Raw genomic sequence first — 23600 nt, forward strand, 5'->3', positions numbered from 1 at the left:
GCATTATGTTATTGTCTTACCTTGTACCACCTCATTGCACTGTGGTAAGTAGTTTGATTGGTCATTATAAATTGTCATGTGATTAGGATAGGGTTAAATCAGGGCTGCGGGCTGGCACAGCTCAAAGGGCCAGCAGGGCCTGTTACTTGCATACAGGTATCTATGGATAATAATAAATCAATAAATAATGAATTGATCTGTATGGACAAGGTGCAAGGCAAGTTTTTCTCTGTTGTATGTAATTGTGACAATAATAAACCATATCCAATTCCAAGATTGGGAATCTTCTGCTGAAGATCCATGGGGATATTGCAGCTGATCGAGAAGCCAGAAAAGGTGGAATGAACTATGATTAAATTCGAATATCAGGCGAAGGGGCGTGGTTTAATAAAGAGGGGCGGGGCTTGACAGGGTCCGTCGGAGGGGCGGGGCCTGGACTGGCCAGACAGAATCTTCCGGCAAGCACCGCGCTCGGTCCGGTCCTGATTGGTGCGCCGGCGGTCACCTGACCCGACACTCGGACGCTGCAAGGGCATCAGTCATGGCGCGGTTGTTGCTATCGGGACGGATGGCGCTGGGCCGGCAGCTGCGGAACTACGGTGACAGCAGCCAGGTAACCGGGGGGATCCCAGGGCCTGGCTCGGCTGCCTCGTAGTAACGCAATCACCAGGAGCGCCTTGGCGTGGGAGAGGGTAAAGCGGCGTGAAGGCGAGGGTCGTGGGTGAGAGGACGGCAGGGGCGGTGGGGATGGGTCAGGAGGGTCGGCCCGAAAGGGTGGGACGGAGGGAGGTGCCGCGGCAGCGGAATGTTTTTTGAGGGAGGAGGTGATTTTAAAAATCAAAGTGCACTCAGAGGGGCGAGGACGCGTTTCATTAATGTGTAATTGTGTTGTTTTTTAGCTGGGAGAACTGGGTAAAGGAGCCGGCAAGGGTGGCGGTGGTGGAGGAAGCATTAGAGAAGCGGGAGGTGCTTTCGGTACCAGACAAGCTGCTTTGGAAGAGAAGTATTTCAAGTAAGTCTTTTGCAATCTTGTTCAGGGGCTCTTGTCTATATTTGGGCCCTCCTGACTGGCTGTTATGGTATAATTGAGTATTTAATGGTTAAGTTTTTAATTCGAGTAACAAATTAGGAGCCCTTGAATTGAAAGAAGCAATTACCTGAAATTTATAAGCTACACAGCAGGTAATTTGGTTGTCCTTAAATGGCGTAAACATTGCTTGTGATAATCCTTGACTAATTCTGTAGAGTCAATTTTGTTGTCATCCATCATTAAGGACCCCCTACACCTGGGACGTGCCTTGTTCTCATTGCTACCATCAGGAGGGAGGTACAGGAGCCTGAAGACACACACTCAGTGATTGATTCAGGAACAGCTTCTTCCCCTCTGCCATCCGATTTCTGAATGGACATTGAACCCATGAACACTACCTCATTTATTTTTGCAGTAATTTTAGCTATTCAATATATGTTCTTGATGTAATTCAATTTTTTTAGTTATGTGTTTATTGCATTGTCCTACTGCCACAAATACAACAAACTTTATGACATATGGCAGTGATATTAAATCTGATTCAGGTTCTTGGACTTGAAATGTGCAGGATTCCCGAAAGGTTAACTTGCAGGTTGAGTTGGTGGTAAAGGAAGCAAATGCAATGACAGCATCCATTTCCAGTGGACTAGAATATCGAAGCAAGAACGTAATGCTGAGGCTTTAAGTGCACAGTGCAAAAATATAAAATTGCTATAAATTATAAAATAGTGCCAAATGAAAGAGTGTTCATGGACATCTGGTGGATGGGAAGAAGGTGTCTCTTGAGTCATCGAGCATGGGTTTTTATATTGATGGTCCAAAGTGGTTTTGTTTTTGCATTCATTATACTGGTATCTGTGGGGTAAAATGGACTCTGAAATGTGTTTTTCCCTAAAAGTAGGTAGGTGATCTGGTGTGATTTCGTGCAGTGAAACAAATTGTTGTAAGCCTGGCTGTTCTAACTTGCTTTTTAAATTCTGCTTATTGGCACACAGTGCAGAATATGCCCTTTTGGCCCTTTGAACCACGCTGCCTGGTTTAATCCTAATCACAGGGCAACTTACAGTGACCAATTCACCTATCCACAGGTACATCTTTGGACTGTGGGAGGAAACCAGAGCACCCGGAAGAAACCCACACAGTTACGGGGAGGACATACAAACTCATTACAGATTCCGCACTTTGAGAAAGGGAAAACTCTATTCTCACTTATCATTGAATGGTTTGGGCGATTACTAGTGTTGTCCTTGGTCAATCTTCCTCTGCACCCCATCCAGCTTGGCTTTCCTCGCATTTAAAATTTTGAAAATCAGGATTTAACCTTATTGGGGCTGCCAACAGGGCATTCCTGATCTGGGTGGCTGAATTTATGGCTTTGTGTTTGTGGATGATACAAAGACAGGTGGAGGGGCAGGTAGCTGAGGAAGCAGGGAGTCTGCAGAAGGACTTGGAGAGGTTTGAAGAACGAGTAGAGAAGTGGCAGGTGGAACACAGTGTCAGGAAGTGTATGGTCAAAGTGCAGGATTCCCTAAAGGTTAACTCGTTGTGTCAGTGGTAAGGAAGGCAAATGCAATGTCAGCATTCATTTCCAGAGGACTGGAAAATAAAAACAAGAATGTAATGCTAAGACTTTAAGGCAGTGGTCAGACTACATTTCAACACAAGTGTTGGCCCCTTATCTAAGAAACGATGTGTTGGGTTTGGAGAGGGTACAAAGGAAGGTTACAAGATTGATCCCAGGAATTATGGGGTTAATGTATGAGGAAGGTTTAGGAGAATCAAGTCAAGCCACTCTTATTGTCATTTTGACCATAACTGCTGGTACAGTACATAATAAAAATGAGAATGTATTTCAGGACCATGGTGTTACATGACACAGTACAAAAACTAGACTGAATTACGTTTTTAAAAAAAAACCACAGAAAGCTACACTAGACTACAGACCTACACAGGACTGCGTAAAGTGTACAAAAACAATGCAGGCATTACAGTAAATAATAATCAGGACAATAGGGCAAGGGTGAGGAGGATCTCATTGAAATCTATCTAACAGATAGGTGATGTCATGTTTGCAATATTGAGAGTCTAGGCCCAGAGGACGTCCCTTTGGAACATGTGTGAGGAGGAACTCCTTTAGCCAGAGAGATGAATCTGTGGAATTCATTGCCCCAGACAGCTGTGGAGGCCAGGTCATTGGGTATATTTAAAGTGGAGGTTGACAGGTAAGGGTGACAAAGCTTGTAGGAGAATAGAGTTGAGACGGAAAATAAATCAGTCATGGTTGAATGGTAGAGGGACTCAATGGGCCAAATGGCCTAATTCTGCCCCCGTGTCTTATGATCTTGTTCTTAAATTCTTGGTGCCCTTTCCTTGTTCTGAGCATTTACCATGCTATCCCACCCTTGTACTGAAACCAAGATGTATTTGCATTCTGTAATATCATAAATGTACTTATTTATTCTCAATTTATGCAATAAGTATGTTCCTCACTAATTTTATCTACTTCCCTGTGGGTAATTTTGGCCTCGGTGTTAAACAATTTGAGTAATATTGCTGATGTACTGTCAGTTTAGCGATGATAGACGTAGAAAAATACAGCACAAAACAGGTCCTTCAGCCCGTTTTGTCCATGCCTTTTCTCATCGAACTGCACCAGGGCCATAGTCCTCCTTACCCCTGTTATCCATGCATTTATCCAAACTTCTCAATCTCAGGTGCAAGCTGTCAGCTCATTCCACACTCCCACCACCCTTTGAGGAAGAAGTTTCCCGTCATGTTCCCCTTAAACCTTTCACCCTTAACCCATGACCTCTAGTTGTAGTCCTATTCAACCCCAGTGTAAAAATTACCCCTCATAATTTTGAACACCTCTGTAACCCCCCTCACTGAGCTTGTTTGCAAACTTGGCTTGCTGGATCCTCTGCTAACAGCCATGTGACTCAGTGATGAGAAGACCTCCGTTTATAAACTATATATATCTCGGGTGGGTAAGAATTCGGGTTCAACCAAACAGGAACTTCATGATCCAATTAAAGAAATCTCAATTTGAACATGCTGTGTAAATACTGCCCATACACACACATCAGTTGGCAAGAAATAACAGATTGTATACCGCATTGGATTATAAAGAAAGTGTATTTACTAATTTCAGCTAATATCGAACCGGTATTGGGAAAAAGAAAATGGATGGGCATTAGGATGGGTATATTTTTTGTGCACTGCACTCATGGTCTGCTAGAAAGCCCCCACCACATTTTCAAACTCCTCTTGAAATCCATCTGTCTTTTGTATTGCCCTTCCTCTTTGGAGCCATTTATCCGCACGCACTACTGTCCATCACAAAACTTTCTCTGTGCCGTTCTCTAGAATTTTCTCCAGATCCCACCATCCTGACTGGCTGACACAACATTCCTAAGTTGAACAGCAGGGCTCCTTATCTTTAGCCGAAGCCAAAACATTCTACCAGCAGAGCACACTGCTTTTGCAGAAATCTGCTAAAATGAAATACCTAAGGAATATGGTCTTAACTGATTCAATCTTTCCATATAATTCAAGTCCTCCAGACACAGCAACATCATTTTAGATTTTCTCTGTACTCATTCAGCCTTACTGACATCTTTCCTGTAGGTAGGTGATCAAAACTGCACCAATACTCCAAATTAGGCCTCAGCAATGTCTTGTACAACTTCAGTCATCCTCATCACATTCTACAGGGGTTGTATTGAGAGTATCCTGAGCAGCTGCATCACTGCCTGGTTCGGAAATTGCACCATCTCAGATCGCGAGACCCTGCAGCGGATAGTGAGGTCAGCTGAGAAGATCGGGGTCTCTCTTCCTGCCATTACGGACATTTACACTACACGTTGCATCTGCAAAGCAAACAGCATTTTGAAGGACCCCACACACCCCTCATACAATCTCTTCTCCCTCCTGCCGTCTGGGAAAAGGCACCGAAGATTCGGGCTCTCACGACCAGACTGTAACAGTTTCTTCCCCCAAACCATCGGACTCCTCAATACCCAGAGTCTGAACTGACACCAACTTACTGCCCTCTACTGTGCCTATTGTCTTGTTTATTATTTATTGTAATGCCTGCACTGTTTTGTGCACTTTATGCAGTCCTGGATAGGTCTGTAGTCTAGTGTAGTTTTTTTTCTCTGTTTTTTATGTACTTTAGTCTAGCTTTTGTATTGTTTCATGCAACACCATGGTCCTAAAAAATGTTGTCTCGTTTTTTCTGTGTACTGTACCAGCAGTTGTGGTCGAAAAGACGATAAACCGTGACTTGTTTTCAATGTACCTGTATTCAATACATTGATATGATTATATATGTTATAAATGTATATACTTAAATGACAATAAGCTTGACTGGATTTATGAAGGCAAATGTGGCAAGAGGTTTATTTCTGACCCTATCTACCTGTGACACCACTTTCAATGAATTATGGACCTGAGTTTCCAGATTTTGTTCTGCAGCACTCCTCAGTGCCCTACCATTCTCCTTGTTAGCCCTGTGTAGATCAACTTTCCTACGGATTTGGTATAAAATCTGAAACAATAGGCAATATGTATGTGAAATCAGTTGAGCAGATTGGTTTTATGATGATCTCCGTTTCGGTGTTGAGGACGTCCTCACGTGACCAAGGCTGACTTAATAGAACCATAGAACATTACAGCACAGAAACAGGCATTTTGGCCCTTCTTGGCTGTACTGAACCAATTTTCTGCCTAGACCCACTGACCTGCACCTGGGCCTTATCCCTCCAAACCCCTCTCATCCACGTACCTGTCCAAGTTTTTCTTAAATGTCAAAAGTGAGCCCACATTCACCACTTCATCTGGCAGCTCATTCCACACTCCCACCACTCTCTGCGTGAAGAAGCCCCCCCCCCTCCCATGTTCCCTTTAAACTTTTCACCCTTAACCCATGACCTCTGGTTTTTTCTCCCCTGGCCTCAGTGGAATAAGCCTGCTTGCATTCACTCTATCTATACCCATCATAATTTTATGCACCTCTATCAAATCTCCCCTCATTCTTCTACGCTCCAGGGAATAAAGTCCTAACCTATTCAACCTTTCTCTGTACGCAGTTTCTCAAGTCCCAGAAACATCCTTGTAAACCTTCTCTGCACTCTTTCAACCTTATTAACATCCTTCCTGTTATTTTTCAGGGAAAAGGAAAGAGAGCAAATTGAAACTCTGAGGAAGCATCATCTGGAGGAGATTCAACACCACGAACGAGAGATCCAGCGCTTGCAGGAAGAGGTTAAACGTCACAAGAGCAAGATCAAGAAACTGAGGGTTAATAATGACATAGATGACTAGATATTCTAATATTGTTTGGTTATTCATATATCAGTCATGGGGGGGGGGTCAATTAATCTTTATGTAATCATGTTTGGTTGTACCAAATACATCAATAAAGATGCCATCTGAATAAATTGTACTTTGGGCATGTAAAGAACACGAGCTTGCTGATTTTTTTCCCCCTGTATATAAATTCAAAAGCCTTGATCACTGCAAATTCATAAATTATTTTTTGAGATACAGAATATGCCCCTCTGGTCCTTTGAGCCATGCGGCCCAGCGATTTTCTCCCCCCCCCCCCAAACCGATTTATCTGAGCCTACTCACAGGACAATTTACAATGACCAATTAACCTACCAAACGGTACATCTTTAGACTGTGGAAGGAGACCCATGCGGTCACGGAGAAAATGTGCAAGCTGCTTCCAGGCAGTGGTGGGATGGGGATGTATGTTTGATTTGTTGAACATGATTTGCATGCAGTAACAATCGCATTTCCTCTTTTCTGTCTGCAAATTTATTTTGGCCTCAAGCAGGTTCTGGTTGGGGAAAAAGACCCATCTGCAGTTTTCCATTTTCCATTCAAGATCCCCTTAAATCTTTATTCAAGGGGATCTTTTCTCATATACCAGGTTTCACTAGTAAAAATTGTTACTCACCTGTGGGGAAGGCACCATGGTCTACCCTCTCTCATACCCTCTGGTATGGATCATTATTAGTACTTACGGAATTAATGGCTGCTTAGTCCATGTGACAATGGGTATGGCCTTTGCTGTTAAAAGACAATCAACTCCATCTGTGTACGGTGCTGTTACAGTTATAAACAACTATACCTAAAGGTAAGCGGATGTATGGTTTTTCACATGGTTCAGTGGTTCCATTAATATCAGAGCATGTATGTAGTTTGCAACCTGAAACTCTTGCACAGATGTCCACAAAACAGAAGAAAATACTAAAGAATGAATGAGCGAAGACTGTTAGAACTCAAAAGCCCAAAAGCCCCCCCCCCCCCACACACAAGCAGCAAAGCATTAACTCTCACCCCCAGCTTGCTCCAGCAGGAAGCACCACCCCTCATACAGCCAATAGCAAAGCCCCCGAAGAGACTGGTCGAGGTCCATCAAAAGCTACAGTCCATAACCCAGCACTTTGACATGTCTTGAGAGTGACGTATCACCCCTTCCACAGCGAGAGGGGAGACAAACGGCTCTCTGTTTCGATGTTACAGACCGCAGTGTTGCTTTTAGTGAGAGTTTCTCCGACTTGAGAATTGACCAAACTCTATCTCACCTTCGAGAGAGGGAGAGCAATATTGGAAATGTACTGTGTGGTGTTAATTGGTGAATGACTGTTCAGGTTTAATTAAATTAGTTAATTACAATTATAGTGTTGGTAGTTTTGCAGGATTTACTCCTGAGACTTGATAGACTGTGGACATGTTGGTAAGGACACCAATGGAGCCTCGTGTTGAAGCTCCACGTGCACTGATTTAAGGAAAGGGCAAATTTTGACCCAGTGATAAGACCATAAGTTATAGGAGCAGAATTAGGCCATTTGGCCCATTGGGTCTGCTCCTCCATTTCATCACAGCTGATCCATTTCCCTCCCAGCCCCAATCTCCTTCTTGTGTCCCTTCACGCCCTGACTAATCAAGAATATCAACCACTGCCTTCAATATACCCAATGACCCACAGCCACCTATGGCAATAATTTCCACAGATTTGCCACTCTCTGAAGAAATTCCTCTTCATCTTTTTAAATGGATGTCCCTCTATTCTGAGGCCAAGTCCTCTGGTCTTGGACTCCCCACCATTCAAAACATCCTCTCTACATCCACTTTATCCAGGCCTTTCAATATTTAGTAGGTTTCAATGAGATCCCCCTTCATTCTTCCCAATTTATGTGAGTCCAGATCCAGCAAACGCCTCAAATGATGAGCCTTTCAATCCCTGAATCATTTTCGTGAACCTCCTTTGAACCCTCTCCAATGTCAGCACATCCTTTCTTAGATAGTTCAAAGCTGCTCACAATACCCCAAGCGAGGTCTCACCAGTGCCTTACGAAGCCTCAACATTACATCCCTTTATATTCCAGCCCTCTTGAAATGAATGCTAACATCGTATTTGCCTTCCTCACCACCGGCCCAATCTGCAAAGGAATCAGGAATCCTGCTCGCGTATTCCCAAGTCCCTTTGCAACTCAGATTTTTGCATTTTCTCTCTGTTTAGAAAGTAGTCTACACTTACATTTCTTCTACCAAGGCGCATGACTATATACTTCCCAGCACCGTGGTCAGGTTTTGATCCAAAACAGTGTGCAAAAGACAAACTGCAAATACAGAAAGGAAAATAATAATAAATAAACAATAAATATCGAGAACAGGTGAAGAACATGTGCCCAAGTTGATGATAGCTTTTAAAAACACCATGAACCATGATCATTTCAAGTCAAGTCAAGTCACTTTTATTGTCATTTTGACCATAATTGCTGGTACAGTACATAGTAAAAATGAGACAACGTTTTTCAGGACCATAGTGTTACATGACACAGTACAAAAACTAGACTGAACTACGTAATAAAAAAACAACACAGAGAAAGCTACACTAGACTACAGGACTACATAAAGTGCACAAAAACAGTGCAGGCATTACAATCAATAATAAACAGGACAGTAGGGCAAGGTGTCAGTCCAGGCTTCGGGTATCGAGGAGTCTGATAGCTTGGGGGAAGAAACTGTTACTTAGTCTGGCCGTGAGAGCCCGAATGCTTCGGAGCCTTTTCCCAGACGGCAGGAGGGAGAAGAGATTGTATGAGGGGTGCGTGGGGTCCTTAATAATGCTGTTTCCTTTGCGGATGCAGCATGTAGTGTAAATGTCCGTGATGGTGGGAAGAGAGACCCCGATGATCTTCTCAGCTGACCTCACTATCCGCTGCAGGGTCTTGTGATCCGAGATGGTGCAATTTCCAAACCAGGCAGTGATGCAGCTGCTCAGGAGTGGAGTGGAGAAACTCATTTTGAGTAGAGAATATCATTAATTAGTAAATTACTAATGAGATTGTAATAAATGAAGCACATGAAAATCTGTTCAAAATTTATTAATATTAAGCTTTTTAAGAGAATTGAAAAATAATATTTCTAAATAGAAGTGTCATTGTAACCACTTATTATCCAAATACTGATGTGTACACCAGGTCTGTCAAAATTTCAAAACATATCATTCAGCGTCCCATGTTCTTGCAACTATCAGGGGTTCCCAACCTGGGGTCCATGAACCCCTCCTTAATGATATGGGTCCATGGCATAAAAAAGGGCTGCGAACCCCTACTGGTATCAAGCCATTGTGAGATGTTTCCCATAAGATATAGGAGCAGAATTAGGCCATTTGGCCCATCAATTCTGCTCTGCCATTTCATCATGGCTGATCTATTCTTCCTCTCAAGCCCTGACCAATCAAGAATCTATCAACCTCTGCCTTAAATATATGTAAAGACTCGGCTTCCACAGCCACCTGTGGCAACAGATTCACTGGTCTCTGGCTAAAGAAATTCATCCTCATCTCCGTTTTAAAACCACTCTACTCTGAGGCTGTGTCCTCTGGTCCTTGACATAGGAAGAATCCTCTCCACATTCATTCTATCGAGGCCTTTTAATATTCAATAGGTTTCAATTCTGCAACCATTCACCTGAATTCTAGTGAATGCAGACGCAGAGCCATCAAACACTCTTCATGTGACAAGCTGTTCAAACCTGGAATCATTTTCATGTTTCCCATGAAAACATCTCTCTGCTCTGAGTTTTCAAAACAATCATTAGCTGTTTTTTTAGGTGTCTTTTTAATTTTCAATGGGTATCTTTTTATTGGGTGGGGTTTAAAGACTCAAAGGGCCACAAGTAGACAAAATGTTTGCACGCACCACCATATTAGATGAATTAGATCCGTAATCTTGAATGACAGAGCAAACTCAAGAATTCAAGTAGCCTACTTCTGCACCTTCTTCTTCTTCAATTTCGATGTTAACTGAGGCCTGAGCAAGGTTGTATGGAAGACTGGCAGTTGCTGCAAGTCTCCCCTCTTCACGCCACCGATGTTGTCCAAGGGAAGGGCAAGGGCTGATACAGCTTGGCGCCGGTGTCATCCCAGAGCAATGTGTGGTTAGGTGACTTGCTCAAGGACACATCATGCTGCCTTAGCTGAGGCTCGAACTAGCGACCTTCAGATCACTAGACCAATGCCTTAACCACTTGGCCAACCTAATTTAAATGGCAAAGGACTTCATGCTAGAAGAATTTGTGGCAGAAGTTTTCTTATCTGCTGAAACCCATGTGTGGTGTAAGACAATGGACTTTGAAAAGAGATGTTGCCTAGTCCTAGTGATGGATCAGTGTAAGTCAAATGCTCTGTTCAAAATGAGCCAAGGAACCAGAAGATTTGCTCCTGACATTTCTCTTGAACTAACACCAGGTTGATAGTTCCGCACTCTTTCCAGAATCCACACTGGCTCTCTGGTAGGAGTCCCCAGTCAAAGTGTGATGTGAGAGAGTTCAGAGGAAGCCCAGCAAAGACCTTGCCTGTGATAGTCCACAAGGATATTCGCTCATAATTGTCGCGGGACTGTCAGTTTCCCTTTCGCTTATACAAGTGGATGACGTCTTTAAATTCCTGTGGAATCATCTCGTGTCGCCACTGGAGTTGGAAGAGCTGATGGAGCTTTTCTGTTGGCACTGAACCACCTTCCTCGTGGGCCTCAGCTGGTATCGCATCTGACCCAGGTGCTTTGCAGTTTGACAGCTGCTTACGTACACGACGCTGGAAGAACTCAGCGGGTCAGGCAGCATCCGTGAGAAAAGAGTAGCCAACGTTTTGGGCCGAGACCCTTCATCAGGAATGGGGGGGAAGAGAGGGCCGAAGCCCAGTAATAGAGATAGGGGAGGGGGTAGGGCCTAGAGGCGCCAGGTGGAAAACCAATCAGAGGAAAGATAAAGGGGGAAGGGGATAAGCATGAAAGAGCTGTAGAGATAAAGAAGCAGAAAGTTGAAAGGGGAGAGAGACAGAGAGGGACCTGGGATAGGGGAAGGGGAAGGGGGAGGGAATTACCAGAAATTGGAGAATTCAATGTTCATACCATCAGGCTGGAGGCTACCCAGACGGTAGATATATCGCTTTCTGGTTGGGTGGAACATCCAGTGCTTCCTTGACCAGTACTTAGGGCAGGTGATCAATGGCTTCGTCAAAGGACGGTTCAGGACACGGTTAAAGTGCTCAGCCCACCTATGAAGAATTTTCTCTTTATCTGTGGTCAGTGGCTTCCTATCAGCACTAAGGAAAGGGGAAGATCCTTATGATGTGGGGCCAAAGACTCTCTTTCGCGCAGTGTAGAAGTTCTTTAAATCATACCTATCTGCATAGGCCTGGAGCTTGTCAGCTTTACTGCTCAGCCAGGAATCCTGCATCTGGAGTAGCTTGTGTGGCATGGTCCTTTGTATGTGATTGAAAGGCATCCTTCTTTGAGATGGACTTAGGGTCAGTGAGGAAAGCTTTGTGGAGGTGATTTTTATCATCCAGCAGTTGTTTGATGCTGACGTAGTTTTCGTCAAATGAGTCCTTTCTTTCTGGTAGCAGGCCCCAGAATCTCTGCATCAGGGTTGTAGATCAGCTCTCGAAGGGTTGACCAAACACTTTCCACATTCTGATTGTCCACAGGGGTGGCGTCTAGGCGGAGTGCCGGAGTGTTGTCGAAAGACCGCTTTGTGTCGCTGCTTTTCAGCTTGGAGATGTTCCGATGCCCCGCGGCTTTCTTCCCTCGTGGGTGTCACCTGCGCTGGATGTGGACGTTCGGTTTAGAAACGACGGGACGGTGGTCTGTCCAGCACTCAGCACGGCACATAGATTTTGTCAGCCTAACATCCTCTCTTCCCGACGATGACGTAGTCAATCAGGTGCCAGTGCTTAGAGCAGGGATGCATCCACTAAGTTCTGTTACGGGTGGGAAGGCGGACGACCATGATGGTGGTCAACAGTTCATGTTTGGCCCTGCAGCTGGAATAGAAGAAGGCTTTTGCAGCGGCCAATATCATATTTCCCAATGGCCCCATCCCAGGAGGTGCTGTCAGAGGCTTTCCTTGCGTTGAAGTCACCGAGGATGATAAGCTTGTTCGCTTTGGGAACAGGGGCAATAACTGAGTGCAGCTGTTTATGGAACTTGTCCTTGGCATCATCTGAGTTGCTCATGATTGGGGGGTAAGTGCTGATGATGGTGGCAAGATGGGGGGAATTTCATGGATATGAGCAGATCATTCACACCATGAACCCTACTTGTGATGATTATCATCACTCATTGTCCTTCAAGACAGACAGATGCCAACCAATATTTGAGTAATCTTATAAATATGTTGTTAATTGAGCATTCTTGTTTATTTAAATAAGTCACTGCGGGTTACATGTACAAATATGTGAACTGCTACTATCTGATATACCTTGCTTAAAGTAAGTACAAGGTTAGTCTCACAGTTTGGACTCCTTGGCATTAGTTTAACATTTTGAAGTAACAAAACGTAACAGGTGTGTATTCAACAAGTTTTTTTTTAGGTTGCATCTGCCTGAATTTACTTCAACCTTGGTAATTTAAATGCAAATGCAATAAAGAGTGAGAAAACATGGTTCCTCGAGAAAGGTATAGTGAATTATATGAAGAATTACTGGTGGTGAGGACAGCCCTGCGCATCTGTAGTTGTGAACTTCCCACGATTTAGGACATTTACAAGGACAGATGTGTAAAAAGGGCCCGAGGGTTCATTGGGGACCTGAGTCACCCCAACCACAATCTATTCTAGCTGCTACCATCCGGGAAATGGTACCGCAGCATAAAAGCCAGGACCAACAGGCTCCAGGACAGCTTCTTCCACCAGGCCATCAGATTGATGGACTCGCGCTGACTTGAGTGTATTTCTACGTTACGTTGACAGTTCTATTTATTATAAATTACTATGATTGCACATTGCACATTTAGATTGAGACGTAACGTAAAGACTTTTACCTCATGCATGTGAAGGATGTAAGAAATAAAGTCAATTCAATTCATTTACTCCAATGTTTTGTTTCGAAAGAATTTACAGGAGTAAAACAGCTCAAACCCTGCCATAATAAAGGCTGATATTGTGGCGACCCAATTACTAGCACACCCAAACCGGCTGACAATTAGCCAGAGTGCAGGCACAAAGGAAGAAAGCCTGAGGGGGTTTCAGTACGTGCCTCTCGAGGTATCCGGTGGGGGAGACAGGCTTTAAAACAAGACTGTGAAGTTGAAATAAACTTATTCTTTGACTGCAGTTTACCGACTCCGTGTCGTTATTTTAGCGCTGCGTGTAGCACACCGCTACAATATAACATTTGCCTTCCCAATTCCTATGCTGCACCTGCATTTTAACCTTAGGTAACATGTTACCAAGGGCAACCAGGTCTTTAGCTAATTCAGATATCTCCCTCCAGTTAAAATAAACATATCTATTTTATGTGGTAACGTGGATGATCTTACTATCTTTCCATAAATGCACTGCATCTGTCACGCTCTCTCGTCCACTCACTAATTGCCCACTTGTTCTTGAAGACCCTTTGCAAGGTAAAAGTAGAGTTTGCTTTTAAAGTACGTATATGTCACCAGAATCAGGTTTAATATCACCGGCATATGTCGAGAAATTTGTTAACTTAGTGGCAGCAGTACAACACAATACAGAAAGACAATAAGAAAGACAGAAAGACACAACATAGAAAGAGAAAAAATAAAGAAGTGAATCAATTACTGTAAGTACAGACATTTACGTTAAATAATTAAATTAAAAATAGTGCCAAAACAGAAATATTTTAAAAAGTGAGGTAGTCTTCATGGGTTGAATGTCCATTTAGAGGGGAAGAAGCTGTTCCTGAATTGTTGAGTGTGTGCCTTCATCCTACTGATGAGAAGAGGGCATGTCCAGGGTGATGGGGGTCCTTAATGATGGACGCCACCTTTCTGAGTCAGCACTCCTCGATGATGTGTTAGATACTACAGAGGCTAGTACCCAAGATACAGCTGACTAATTTTACACTTTCTGTAGCTTCTTTCAATCCTGTGCAGTAGCCCCCCCTCCCCCATACTGATGCAGCCTGTCGGAATGCTCTCCACGGTGCATCTGTAGAGATTTTCTTCAAGTGTTTTAGGTGACCAACCAAATCTCCTCAAACTCCCAATGAAATATAGTTGCTGCCTTGCCTTCTTTATAACTGTGTCGATATGTTGGGACCAGGTTAGATCCTCAGAGATCTTGACACCCAGGAACTTGAAACTGCTCACTCTCTCCACTTCTGATCCCTCTATGAGGATAGGTTTGTGTTCCCTTGTTCTACCCTTCCTGACGTCCACCAACAGCTCTTCATTTTATTGACATTGAATGCAAGGTTGTTGCTGTGACACCACTCAACTAGCTGGCATATCTCGCCTGCGTACGCCCTTTCGTCACCATCTGAGATTCTACCAACAATGGTTGTATCATCAGCAAATTTATAGATAGTATTTGAACTATGCCTAGCCACACAATCATGGGTGTAGAGAAAGTAGAGCAGTGGGATAAGCACACACCCCTGATGTGCACCAGTGTTAATTGTCAGTGAGGAGATATTATTACCAGACTGCACAGATTATGGCCTTTGGTTAGGAAGTCGAGGATCCAGTTGCAGAGGAAGGTACAGAGACTCGGGTTCTGTAGCTTATCAGGCAGGATTGTGGGAATAATGGTGTTAAACATCCTCTACATAGCACCATCCAGAGACAGAGAAGCAGTTTCAGCGACAGGTTACTATCGATGCAATGCTCCTCAGACAGGATGAAGAGGTCAATACTCCCCAATGCCATTAGGCTTTACAATTCAACCGCCAGGACTTAAGAACTTTTTAAAAGCTATTATTAATGCTTTTTGAGATAGAGATCTAGATGCATATCATATTTTTTACTGAGTTAAGTATTGTATGTAATTAGTTTTGCTACAACAAGTGTATGGGATATTGGAAAAAAGTTGAATTTCCCCATGGGGATGAATAAAGTATCTATCTATCTATCTAAATGCTAAGCTATAGTCAATGACAGATGTGTTTGATTTGTCCTGGTGATTTAAGAGCCATTGAGATTGTGTCTGTGACAGGCAAATTGGAGTGAGTGCAGGTCTTTGCTTAGGCAGGAGTTAATTCTAGCCATGACTAACCTCTCAAAGCACTTTCATCAGGGTAGATGTGAGTGCTACCGGACAAAAGTCATTAAGGCACCTCACAGTAGTCTTCTTGGGCACTGGTATTGCAGTTCTCTTTTTGAAGCAGGTGGGAATGTGGCAGTGAGAGGTTGAAAATGTGCTTGAATACCCCCCGCTAGTCGGCACAAGTTCTCTGAGCCTTACCAGGCGCTCCATCGGGGCCTGCCGCCTTGCAAGGATTCACCATCTTGAAAGACAGCCTGACATCGGCGTCTGGGACAGAAATCACAGGGTGACTGAGTGCGGCAGGAATCGTCAGGGCTGTGGTTATGCAACCCCGAAGATCATTTTCTTGCAGGCATACTCAGCAAATCTATAGAACAGTAACAGCCAACAGGATCAATCAGCGTGACAACAAACTGTGCAAATGCAAATATAAATAAATCGCAACAAATCACAAGAACATGAGATAAAGAGTCCTTAAAGGGAGATCATTGGTTGTGGGAACATCTCAACGATGGGGCGAGTGAGTGTAGCTATCTAACATCCTTGTCAGAGATCAACCACGGAGAGTTAGCGCAGATGCTGATTAAAATAAAGTCAGGCCGCGGTATCTCTACGGGTGGAACCACCTCAAGTTGTTGTGGATCGCAATGCAAAATGATCTCTGCGGGTGACAGGGAAATGAGTGGAGTTTGCTCTAAAAAGGTTTGACCCCGACGTGATTTGAACACGCAGCCTTCTGATCTGGAGTCAGACGCGCTACCGTTGCGCCACGAGGTCCTGCTTCTAGTTCCTGTAGCTGGGTTAATCAGCTGACGGCCGCTATGTTGTAATGTTGCATTGGCCCAGGTTGCTCTTCCGCAGAGCAATGGGGGCGTACCGACTGTGTCAATCAACTGTGTGTGACGTCACTTGAATGGTGACGTCGTGGGAGGCGGGACAAGAGGCGAGCTCCGTGTGCTGTGGAGGAACGCCATCGGGAGGCGGGGCCTCCGTCCGCGGCGGGGGTGGCATCATCGGGAGGCGGGGCTACCGGCCCCTGTCTTTAGGCGGGGAGACCCCGTGCCTCTTCCTTTCGGCGGCCATGGCGGACGGCTTCAATAAGGTGCTGGTCCTGCGCGGCGAGTTATTCGTTCCCTTCCACTTCTCCGCTCCCTCCGTCCTCATCCCCCGCCTCGTGGCAGCGGCGAAGGACGATGCTTGCGTGCTGGGTGGCCAGGCTAGGCTGTGCCCCCAGGCTCCGGGCTCAGTCGCGTTCAGGCCCAAAGCCCGCAGGTGGGCCTCCGGCAGCGACACTTACCAGGCCACGGGCGGCCGCTCTTGAGGTCCCGCTTTTGCTCGGGGGATTCAATTTGTGGGCAGCGTTGGCTGTTCGATCCCTCGCTTTTGTCCCACTATCCGGTGAGATGATGACTAGGCCTGGCGCCGGGTGAGTTTCCCTTCCCACCCTCTCCCCCACCACCCAGCGTGTAGTATAACCGTGCGGTTTCCAGCCAAATTGTATTCCCGGTCTTGGGCCCTGCGGGTTGCGGGCGTGGAAACTGCTGCTTAATGAAGGGAAGTCTGAGGTCTGGATCCTGCTCCCTAGGACTCAGCCCGCCTAGCAGCACGCGGTGGCTTCTTTCCTGTTGGGCCAGGTGGACAGAGGTATGGGATGGAATTCTACTTCTTAGAATTGGGCTTAATATCACCGGCATATGTAGTAAAAATAATCATCTTTGTGGCAGCAGTACAATGCAATACTTAATTATTAGCGAAAAAAATGAATTATTGTAAATATACATATATTTAAAATATATATTCAAAGATTGAAAGCACATTTATTATCAAATATGCTTTATATATAAAGTAATTCAATTAAATATGTAGGGTAAATATGTTAAAGTAGTGAGGTAGTGTTCGTGGGTTCAATCTCCGTTCAGAAAACTGATGGCAGAGGTGAAGAAGCTATTCCTGAATCGTTGAGTGTGTGCCTTCAGGTTCCTGTATCTCCTTCCTACTGGTAACAATGCGAAGAGGGTGCCCTTTTGACCCATTATCCAGAGCTGCTACTTTTCAGCAGTTCAATTTAAAACCATTTATCTTTACTGCGCTTCACAGTAATTCTTCAATTGGTGCTCCTAGGGGTGTTTTCCTTACGCTTGTTTCTTTGTTTCCATGCAGGTCCTCCTCCTCGATGGCCGAGGCCATCTCCTTGGTCGCTTGGCTGCCATCGTGGCCAAACAACTCTTACTAGGTACTTATTCATTTAAAGTAATGTGATTACTTTGTGTGGCATTTCATGTTTACGTCTGTGGGGAATGATTTCTTTCTGAATGTCTCAGTGAGAGTGCTTGCATGAGAATACCTCAGATGTATTTCCATTGTAATCTGCTATGGGGGTAGTAAGTTTTAACATTAGAAAATAAGGCCATTAGATGTAGGAACAGAATTGGGCCATATCTGCTCAACCATTTCATCATGGCTGATAATTTCCTCCTTGGCCACAATCTCATACTTCTCCCTGTAGCTCTTCATTCCCTGACTAATCAAGAATCTGTCAACCTCTGCATTAATTATACCCAATAACTTGGCCTCCATAGCTGTCAGTAGCAAAGAATTCCACTCCCTGGCTAAGAAATTCCTCATCTTCATACTAAAAGGATGCCCCTGTACTCTGAGGCTGTCTCCTCCAGTTTTGTGATCCTCCACAGCAGGAAATTTCATCTCCACACGTCCACTCTGTCAAGGCCTTTCAACATTTGATGGTTTTACTGAGATCACCCCTCATTCTTAATTTGAGTAGAGGCCCAGACCCATCAAATGCTCCTCAAGCCTTTCAATCCTGGAATTATTTTCACGAACCTCCTTTAAGCCCTTTCCAATGATAGAGCCTCAACATTGCATCCTTGCTTTTTATATTTGCATGGGAGGGGTCTTTGGGGTTCTAACAGTTAATTCTTTCATTCTTTGGGGCACTCCTTCGTGGATGTTTGTAAAGAAAAAGAATTTCAGGATGTGTATGGTTTATATTTCTCTGACATTAAATGTACCTATTAAAACATCCTCTCTTTCTCTCAAGGCCATAAAGTGGTTGTGGTGAGATGTGAAGGGATCAACATTTCTGGCAACTTTTACAGAAACAAGCGTAAGTTTATCTGCCTCCCCATCCCAAAGCTTGTGTATCAGATCTAACAAAACTGTTAAGACTGTTTGTCGGTGATGAATTATTGTTCGAGTTACATGACAATGAGAATATCTCACATGCACTACCATCTGAGACGCACAGTCAACTCAAATAGTTACATTTGTAGTCATAGCCAAATTATATGGGATTATAACATTCAAATTTGTAGTGAAGTACTAAATATGTGTGTTTAATTCTGTATCCATTTAAATAACATTGAAGTTAATAAAGATTTTTTGTGTAAATAAGTGTTGGATTTCTGCAGTTATGCAGCTAATTCTCTTTTTGTGTAGTTAAGTATCTTTCATTTTTGCGCAAGAGGATGAATACTAATCCTTCTCGTGGCCCATATCACTTCAGAGCACCAAGCCGGATCTTCTGGAGGACAGTAAGAGGTAATAGACTGCAAACGTCAGCAATCATTTTACATCTGTCTGTCTTGGCACCATCGTAATTTTTTTGTAGTCTTCCGCCGTGCAATCGCATTTAAACACAATGATAGCATATAAATGGAATGGGCACTTGTGTTAGTTGTATTGTTTGTGTTATATTAGTTTGAGCTTGCATCTAATGTAATCAGAGCTCCAAGTTCTGACTGAGCACCACAATGTGATAATGGCAAACGGTGCAAGCAGAGATAAGAGCTACTCTGAAACTGCAGGTTTATTAATTAATGTTCAAGCATTGGGAGCCAGGCAGAAATTACTGGGATGCACTTTGCCTACCCAGCTACCCATTACCTTGGTCGTCTCAGATCCACAAAGCAGAGGGATTGCTTAAAGTGGCTACTTGATGATATCCATGCAAGCAGTAGATAGTAGAATTGGGCTTTTATTCAGATTGTCATTACCATGGTTTTTGGCTAACACTTCACAAATCGGCACGTTCAGTCACCCTAATTGTATTTTAGTACTAGTGAATGCTTTGCTACTGATACATGGTGACAGGGACACTGGAGGCAGTATTTTATGGATGAAGGTTCGAATGGAGAAGTGGAGCCTTGATGCGTAGGAATTGGCTGGTAGGCAGAGTCACAGATCAATAATGTCTAAAAGATGGCTTGGGCAGGTATATGAATAGGAAAGCTTTAGAGTCAGGATTCCCAACCTGGGGTCCACAGACCCCTCGGTTAATGGTAGGAGTCCATGACATAAAGGTTGGGAACCCCTGTTCTAGAGGTAGATGGACCAAACAGGCATGTTCAAAATGGACAAATTTAGCTGGAGTTTTGACATCCTTATCTTTAGGGATCTGCTGGTACTTTCTAGTCTGGTACTGTTGGAAGAGTGACTTGTGTACTTGGTTCTCGGTCTATGTTGATCCAGACTTTGAATTCTGTTGTAATATATTTTTGTGTAGTGTGATATTAAGCAGCGGGCATAAGGAACATGCTGCATGGCAGAATAGAACTTTTATTTAATAAACAGTGCCCTTTTATTAGAAAATGGCTGTACTGTTTATCAGATTTGAGGAATGTTTAGTTTTGATATGAAAACACTATTCTGTATCAGTTTTTATCTGTCCTCACTGGAACATGGAGAACTTTTTTCTGAGAGGTCTTGGTGAATAATGGGCTGTTGCTTTCTGATTGTACATTGAGTACAAACTTACTTGTTAATTTCTGGTGATTTAAGGCATGTTGCCACACAAGACCAAGCGAGGTCAAGCTGCCTTGGACAGACTGAAGGTCTTCGATGGGATTCCGCCTCCATATGACAAGGTGACTAAGTATGATGTTGTTGAATACTTTTGGCTTGGCCTCTGTCACTGATGAATTATTATACCTACATTGTTTGATGTTCAAAATGAGAACAAACTATACTGAGACTGTGGGGTGGGATGATCAATTTTGTCTTTTCCTCTTGCTCTGTATTAATCTGCAGAATTTGTTTTTAGAGGAAGCGCATGGTTGTACCAGCAGCTCTGAAGATTGTACGCCTGAAACCAACTCGCAAGGTAATACTAAACATTGTTTTGGGCGGAGAGGGTGTGATTTCCAAATGTTTTGGCTATGTCAGTTCTCTACTAGAAGAGATTCTCCTCTGAGTTTGGAGAGGGGGGGGGCAGTAGTTTTCTGGTACTTCCTGAAAATCTTACGGTTCTGTGCCACTCTTATCATGAAGTGCATTTTGCCAACTTGTCAGGCTTGTTCAGTGTAAGATACCTGTGAACTTGTTTTCAGACTCCACTTTTGATTACTCTTAGCAAGGTGCTATGAACTCTCAGTTCCCCACATTTTGGATAACTAGGGATTGGCATTTATCTTTGGGGAGCTTTGTCTTCATTCTTGCTTTACTTACTGTATACACTACCACGGCTGATAATCAATACTGATGCCAAGATACCAGCTAGTGATGAACAGCCTTAAACAATTGACTGTAATGTGTCCCTTTAATCTTTCTTTGCATTGTCAGAAACAAGAATTGGATCCATTGCTTATTATCCTAATGGAGTGAAGTTCTGATAATCACCAACCTTACATAATGATTGGAGTAAAAGTATTGGCTATTTTTTTGTGATTTGAGTGGGCATTGGATTGTTGACATTCAGCAAGTATTTTAATCAGGCCAAGTGGTCTTAAGATGTATTTTGCAGTCATGTGAAAATGAACTCATTATCTCCTTGCAGTTTGCTGCTCTTGGTCGCCTTGCTCATGAAGTTGGTTGGAAATACCAGGCAGTCACAGCTACTCTTGAAGAGAAGCGAAAAGAAAAGGCCAAGATTTACTACGAGAAAAAGAAGAAAACTTTGGTGAGTGACGTTTTTCTGTTCCTCCAAATGATTACCGTTTGAAGTAGTTTGTCAACCTCCCCCTCCAACCAGCAGACCTTTTTCTCAACACAATGCTGGAGTTCCTTGACATTTTGCATGTTGCTTTGGATTTCCAGCATCTGCAGATTTTCTCATGTATTTCCTGCTTGTTCTAATGAATAATAATTTATTAACTTTAATTCATGTTGTGCCCCAAATTTTTGCTGATGACTGCTTTGTAAATTCTATTTGCAGAAACTGAAGAGACTGGCTGAAAAGAACGTTGAAAGTAAAATCGCCAAGTATACTGAAGTCCTGAGACAACATGGTGTCCTTGTTTAATATATTTGCTATGGCATTGACAATAAATGTATTTTAAAAAGGATAATCATTCTGGATTCATTTAGTATCTTACCAAAATTTTTCGTGACTTAAGGTTCAGTTTTTTTAACTTGCATCTCAATGGAGAGGAGAGAGGGAGACGGTAAATGAACCTATATCCTAAGAAATATGAAATTTCTATAGTTGTACAGTACAGAGCATTCTGACAGGCTGCATCACTGTCTGGTATGGGGGCGGGTGGCTACTGCACAGGACTAAAAGAAGCTGCATAGAGTTGTGAATCTAGTCAGCTCCATCTTGGGTACTAGCCTACAAAGTACCCAGGACATCTTCAGGATCAATCTTAGAAAGGCAGTGTCCATTATTGAGGACCTCCAGCACCCAGAGCATGCCCTTTTCTCATTGGAGGTAGGGAAGTCTGAAGGCACACACTCAGCTATTCAGGAACAGCTTCTTCCCCTCTGCCATTCGGTTCCTAAATGGACATTGAACCCTTGGACACTACTTCACTTTATATATACAGTATTTCTGTTTTTTGCAAGTTTTAAATCTCAATATACATACTGTAATTGATTTCTTTATTATATTTTTCCTGTTCTAGATCATGTATTAACAAATTTAATGTCACATGCTGGTGATAATTCTGATTCTGAAATCCTCGATGCAATAGGAGTTACTATAAAGCAATATTTGAACTTCAAATTCGTAGTAAACATTACCTTTTCTTGCTGTTTGTTCTTCTTTGGATATCCCGAACTTTACTATTATATTCATAATCCCAAGCATCTCAAATTAGGTTGCAGCTCCATAAAACATATGGTAGTAAACTGAACTCTTCATTAATTTAAGAACTGACTACCATTGATGGCCAATTGTTGATCAGATTTTTCCTCCCTCAAGCTCAGTGTGCATTTAATGTTAATGATCAGACCAGTATCAACATGTTGCCATTCCAATATATAATTTTATTGGAATATAACATTCCAGTATATAATTTTCTAAACTAAATAATGTCTAAACTTTGCCAAATGGTTTTCAATGCAGGTAATTCTTGCAGTTAATTTACTCTGGAGTGTAAACAATTTTTAACTTGACCACTGCCAAGTTGTAAAGTTTTTTGCAAGAAGTTAATGATGTTCCAGTTCTAATTCTTAAACCTCTTGGATTTGTCACTGTTTAATAGCCTAATTTTCTCTAAAATTACTCGGTGTACTCTCTGGGATGTTGATGCTCCCAGTTCCGATCCTCAATGTGTTGACTGGTACTGCAAACTGAAAATGGTTAAATTGGGATTGGTGAAATTAATGGCATAGAAAACATTTAAGGATTATGCGTTGATCCTCAAGGTAGGGGATAAAGTTCAACTGGAAAGTAGAAAGGCATCTATCGATACAATTTGGTCAGACCGCCTGATAGTGTAGTGGCACCCACAGCCGGACTTTGAGGCGAGTGTTCTTGGATTTGAATCTCAGTCTCCTTGCACGCTTTCCATCCGTGCTGGGTTGAGTGAGCTAGCAACTTGGCTTCGTTTAAAAACAGCAAAGGTTCCACCTGATGCAATGCAAGGTGTGGAAAAGAACAATGTTAACAATAATACTTTTTGGGAGAGTACATTTTGAGGAATAGCTTATGAAATGAGAAAAGAATATTGTGTATCCTAGAAGGAACAGAACTAGTGTGACAATAAGTTCAGTCAATTCATTATTAATGTACATATGTCACCATTTACAACCTTGAGATTAATTTTCCTGTGGGCATACTGCAAATCTATAGAATAGTAACTAT

At 43.1% G+C, this 23600-nt stretch overlaps 2 protein-coding genes and 3 non-coding genes across 5 annotated transcripts; 4 read left to right on the forward strand and 1 right to left on the reverse strand.

Moving 5' to 3' along the window:
- Positions 1-425: 425 nt before the first annotated feature.
- On the forward strand, positions 426-6494 carry atp5if1b (ATP synthase inhibitory factor subunit 1b). Its single transcript, XM_073028386.1, has 3 exons — positions 426-613; positions 900-1012; positions 6202-6494. Exons 1-3 carry the CDS (start codon positions 542-544, stop codon positions 6353-6355), a joined length of 339 nt encoding a protein of 112 aa, XP_072884487.1. The 5' UTR covers positions 426-541; the 3' UTR covers positions 6356-6494.
- A 9770-nt stretch (positions 6495-16264) lies between these two features.
- On the reverse strand, positions 16265-16336 carry trnaw-cca (transfer RNA tryptophan (anticodon CCA)). The gene has a single exon. It is a non-coding gene; the product is annotated as a tRNA-Trp (tRNA).
- A 243-nt stretch (positions 16337-16579) lies between these two features.
- Positions 16580-21861, forward strand: rpl13a (ribosomal protein L13a). The gene is made up of 8 exons (XM_073028387.1): positions 16580-16661; positions 17720-17792; positions 18618-18683; positions 19016-19117; positions 20357-20442; positions 20619-20678; positions 21351-21473; positions 21729-21861. The coding sequence occupies exons 1-8, from the start codon at positions 16641-16643 to the stop codon at positions 21813-21815; spliced, it is 618 nt and encodes a 205-aa protein (XP_072884488.1). The 5' UTR covers positions 16580-16640; the 3' UTR covers positions 21816-21861.
- On the forward strand, positions 18748-18821 carry LOC140716110 (small nucleolar RNA Z195/SNORD33/SNORD32 family). The gene has a single exon (XR_012096253.1). It is a non-coding gene; the product is annotated as a small nucleolar RNA Z195/SNORD33/SNORD32 family (small nucleolar RNA).
- On the forward strand, positions 20482-20554 carry LOC140716097 (small nucleolar RNA SNORD34). The gene has a single exon (XR_012096241.1). It is a non-coding gene; the product is annotated as a small nucleolar RNA SNORD34 (small nucleolar RNA).
- Positions 21862-23600: the final 1739 nt, after the last annotated feature.

This window comes from Hemitrygon akajei, chromosome 24 (genome assembly GCF_048418815.1).
Source record: "Hemitrygon akajei chromosome 24, sHemAka1.3, whole genome shotgun sequence".
In the NCBI taxonomy this organism is placed as follows: domain Eukaryota; kingdom Metazoa; phylum Chordata; class Chondrichthyes; order Myliobatiformes; family Dasyatidae; genus Hemitrygon; species Hemitrygon akajei.

Bases quoted from the DNA above. Each gene is read 5' to 3' on its own strand.
- atp5if1b (XM_073028386.1), top strand. From the start codon at position 542: ATGGCGCGGTTGTTGCTATCGGGACGGATGGCGCTGGGCCGGCAGCTG. The intron at 614-899 runs GTAACCGGGGGG...GTTGTTTTTTAG, and splicing joins ACTACGGTGACAGCAGCCAG to CTGGGAGAACTGGGTAAAGG. The intron at 1,013-6,201 runs GTAAGTCTTTTG...GTTATTTTTCAG, and splicing joins TTGGAAGAGAAGTATTTCAA to GGAAAAGGAAAGAGAGCAAA.
- rpl13a (XM_073028387.1), top strand. From the start codon at position 16,641: ATGGCGGACGGCTTCAATAAG. The intron at 16,662-17,719 runs GTGCTGGTCCTG...GTTTCCATGCAG, and splicing joins TGGCGGACGGCTTCAATAAG to GTCCTCCTCCTCGATGGCCG. The intron at 17,793-18,617 runs GTACTTATTCAT...CTTTCTCTCAAG, and splicing joins GGCCAAACAACTCTTACTAG to GCCATAAAGTGGTTGTGGTG.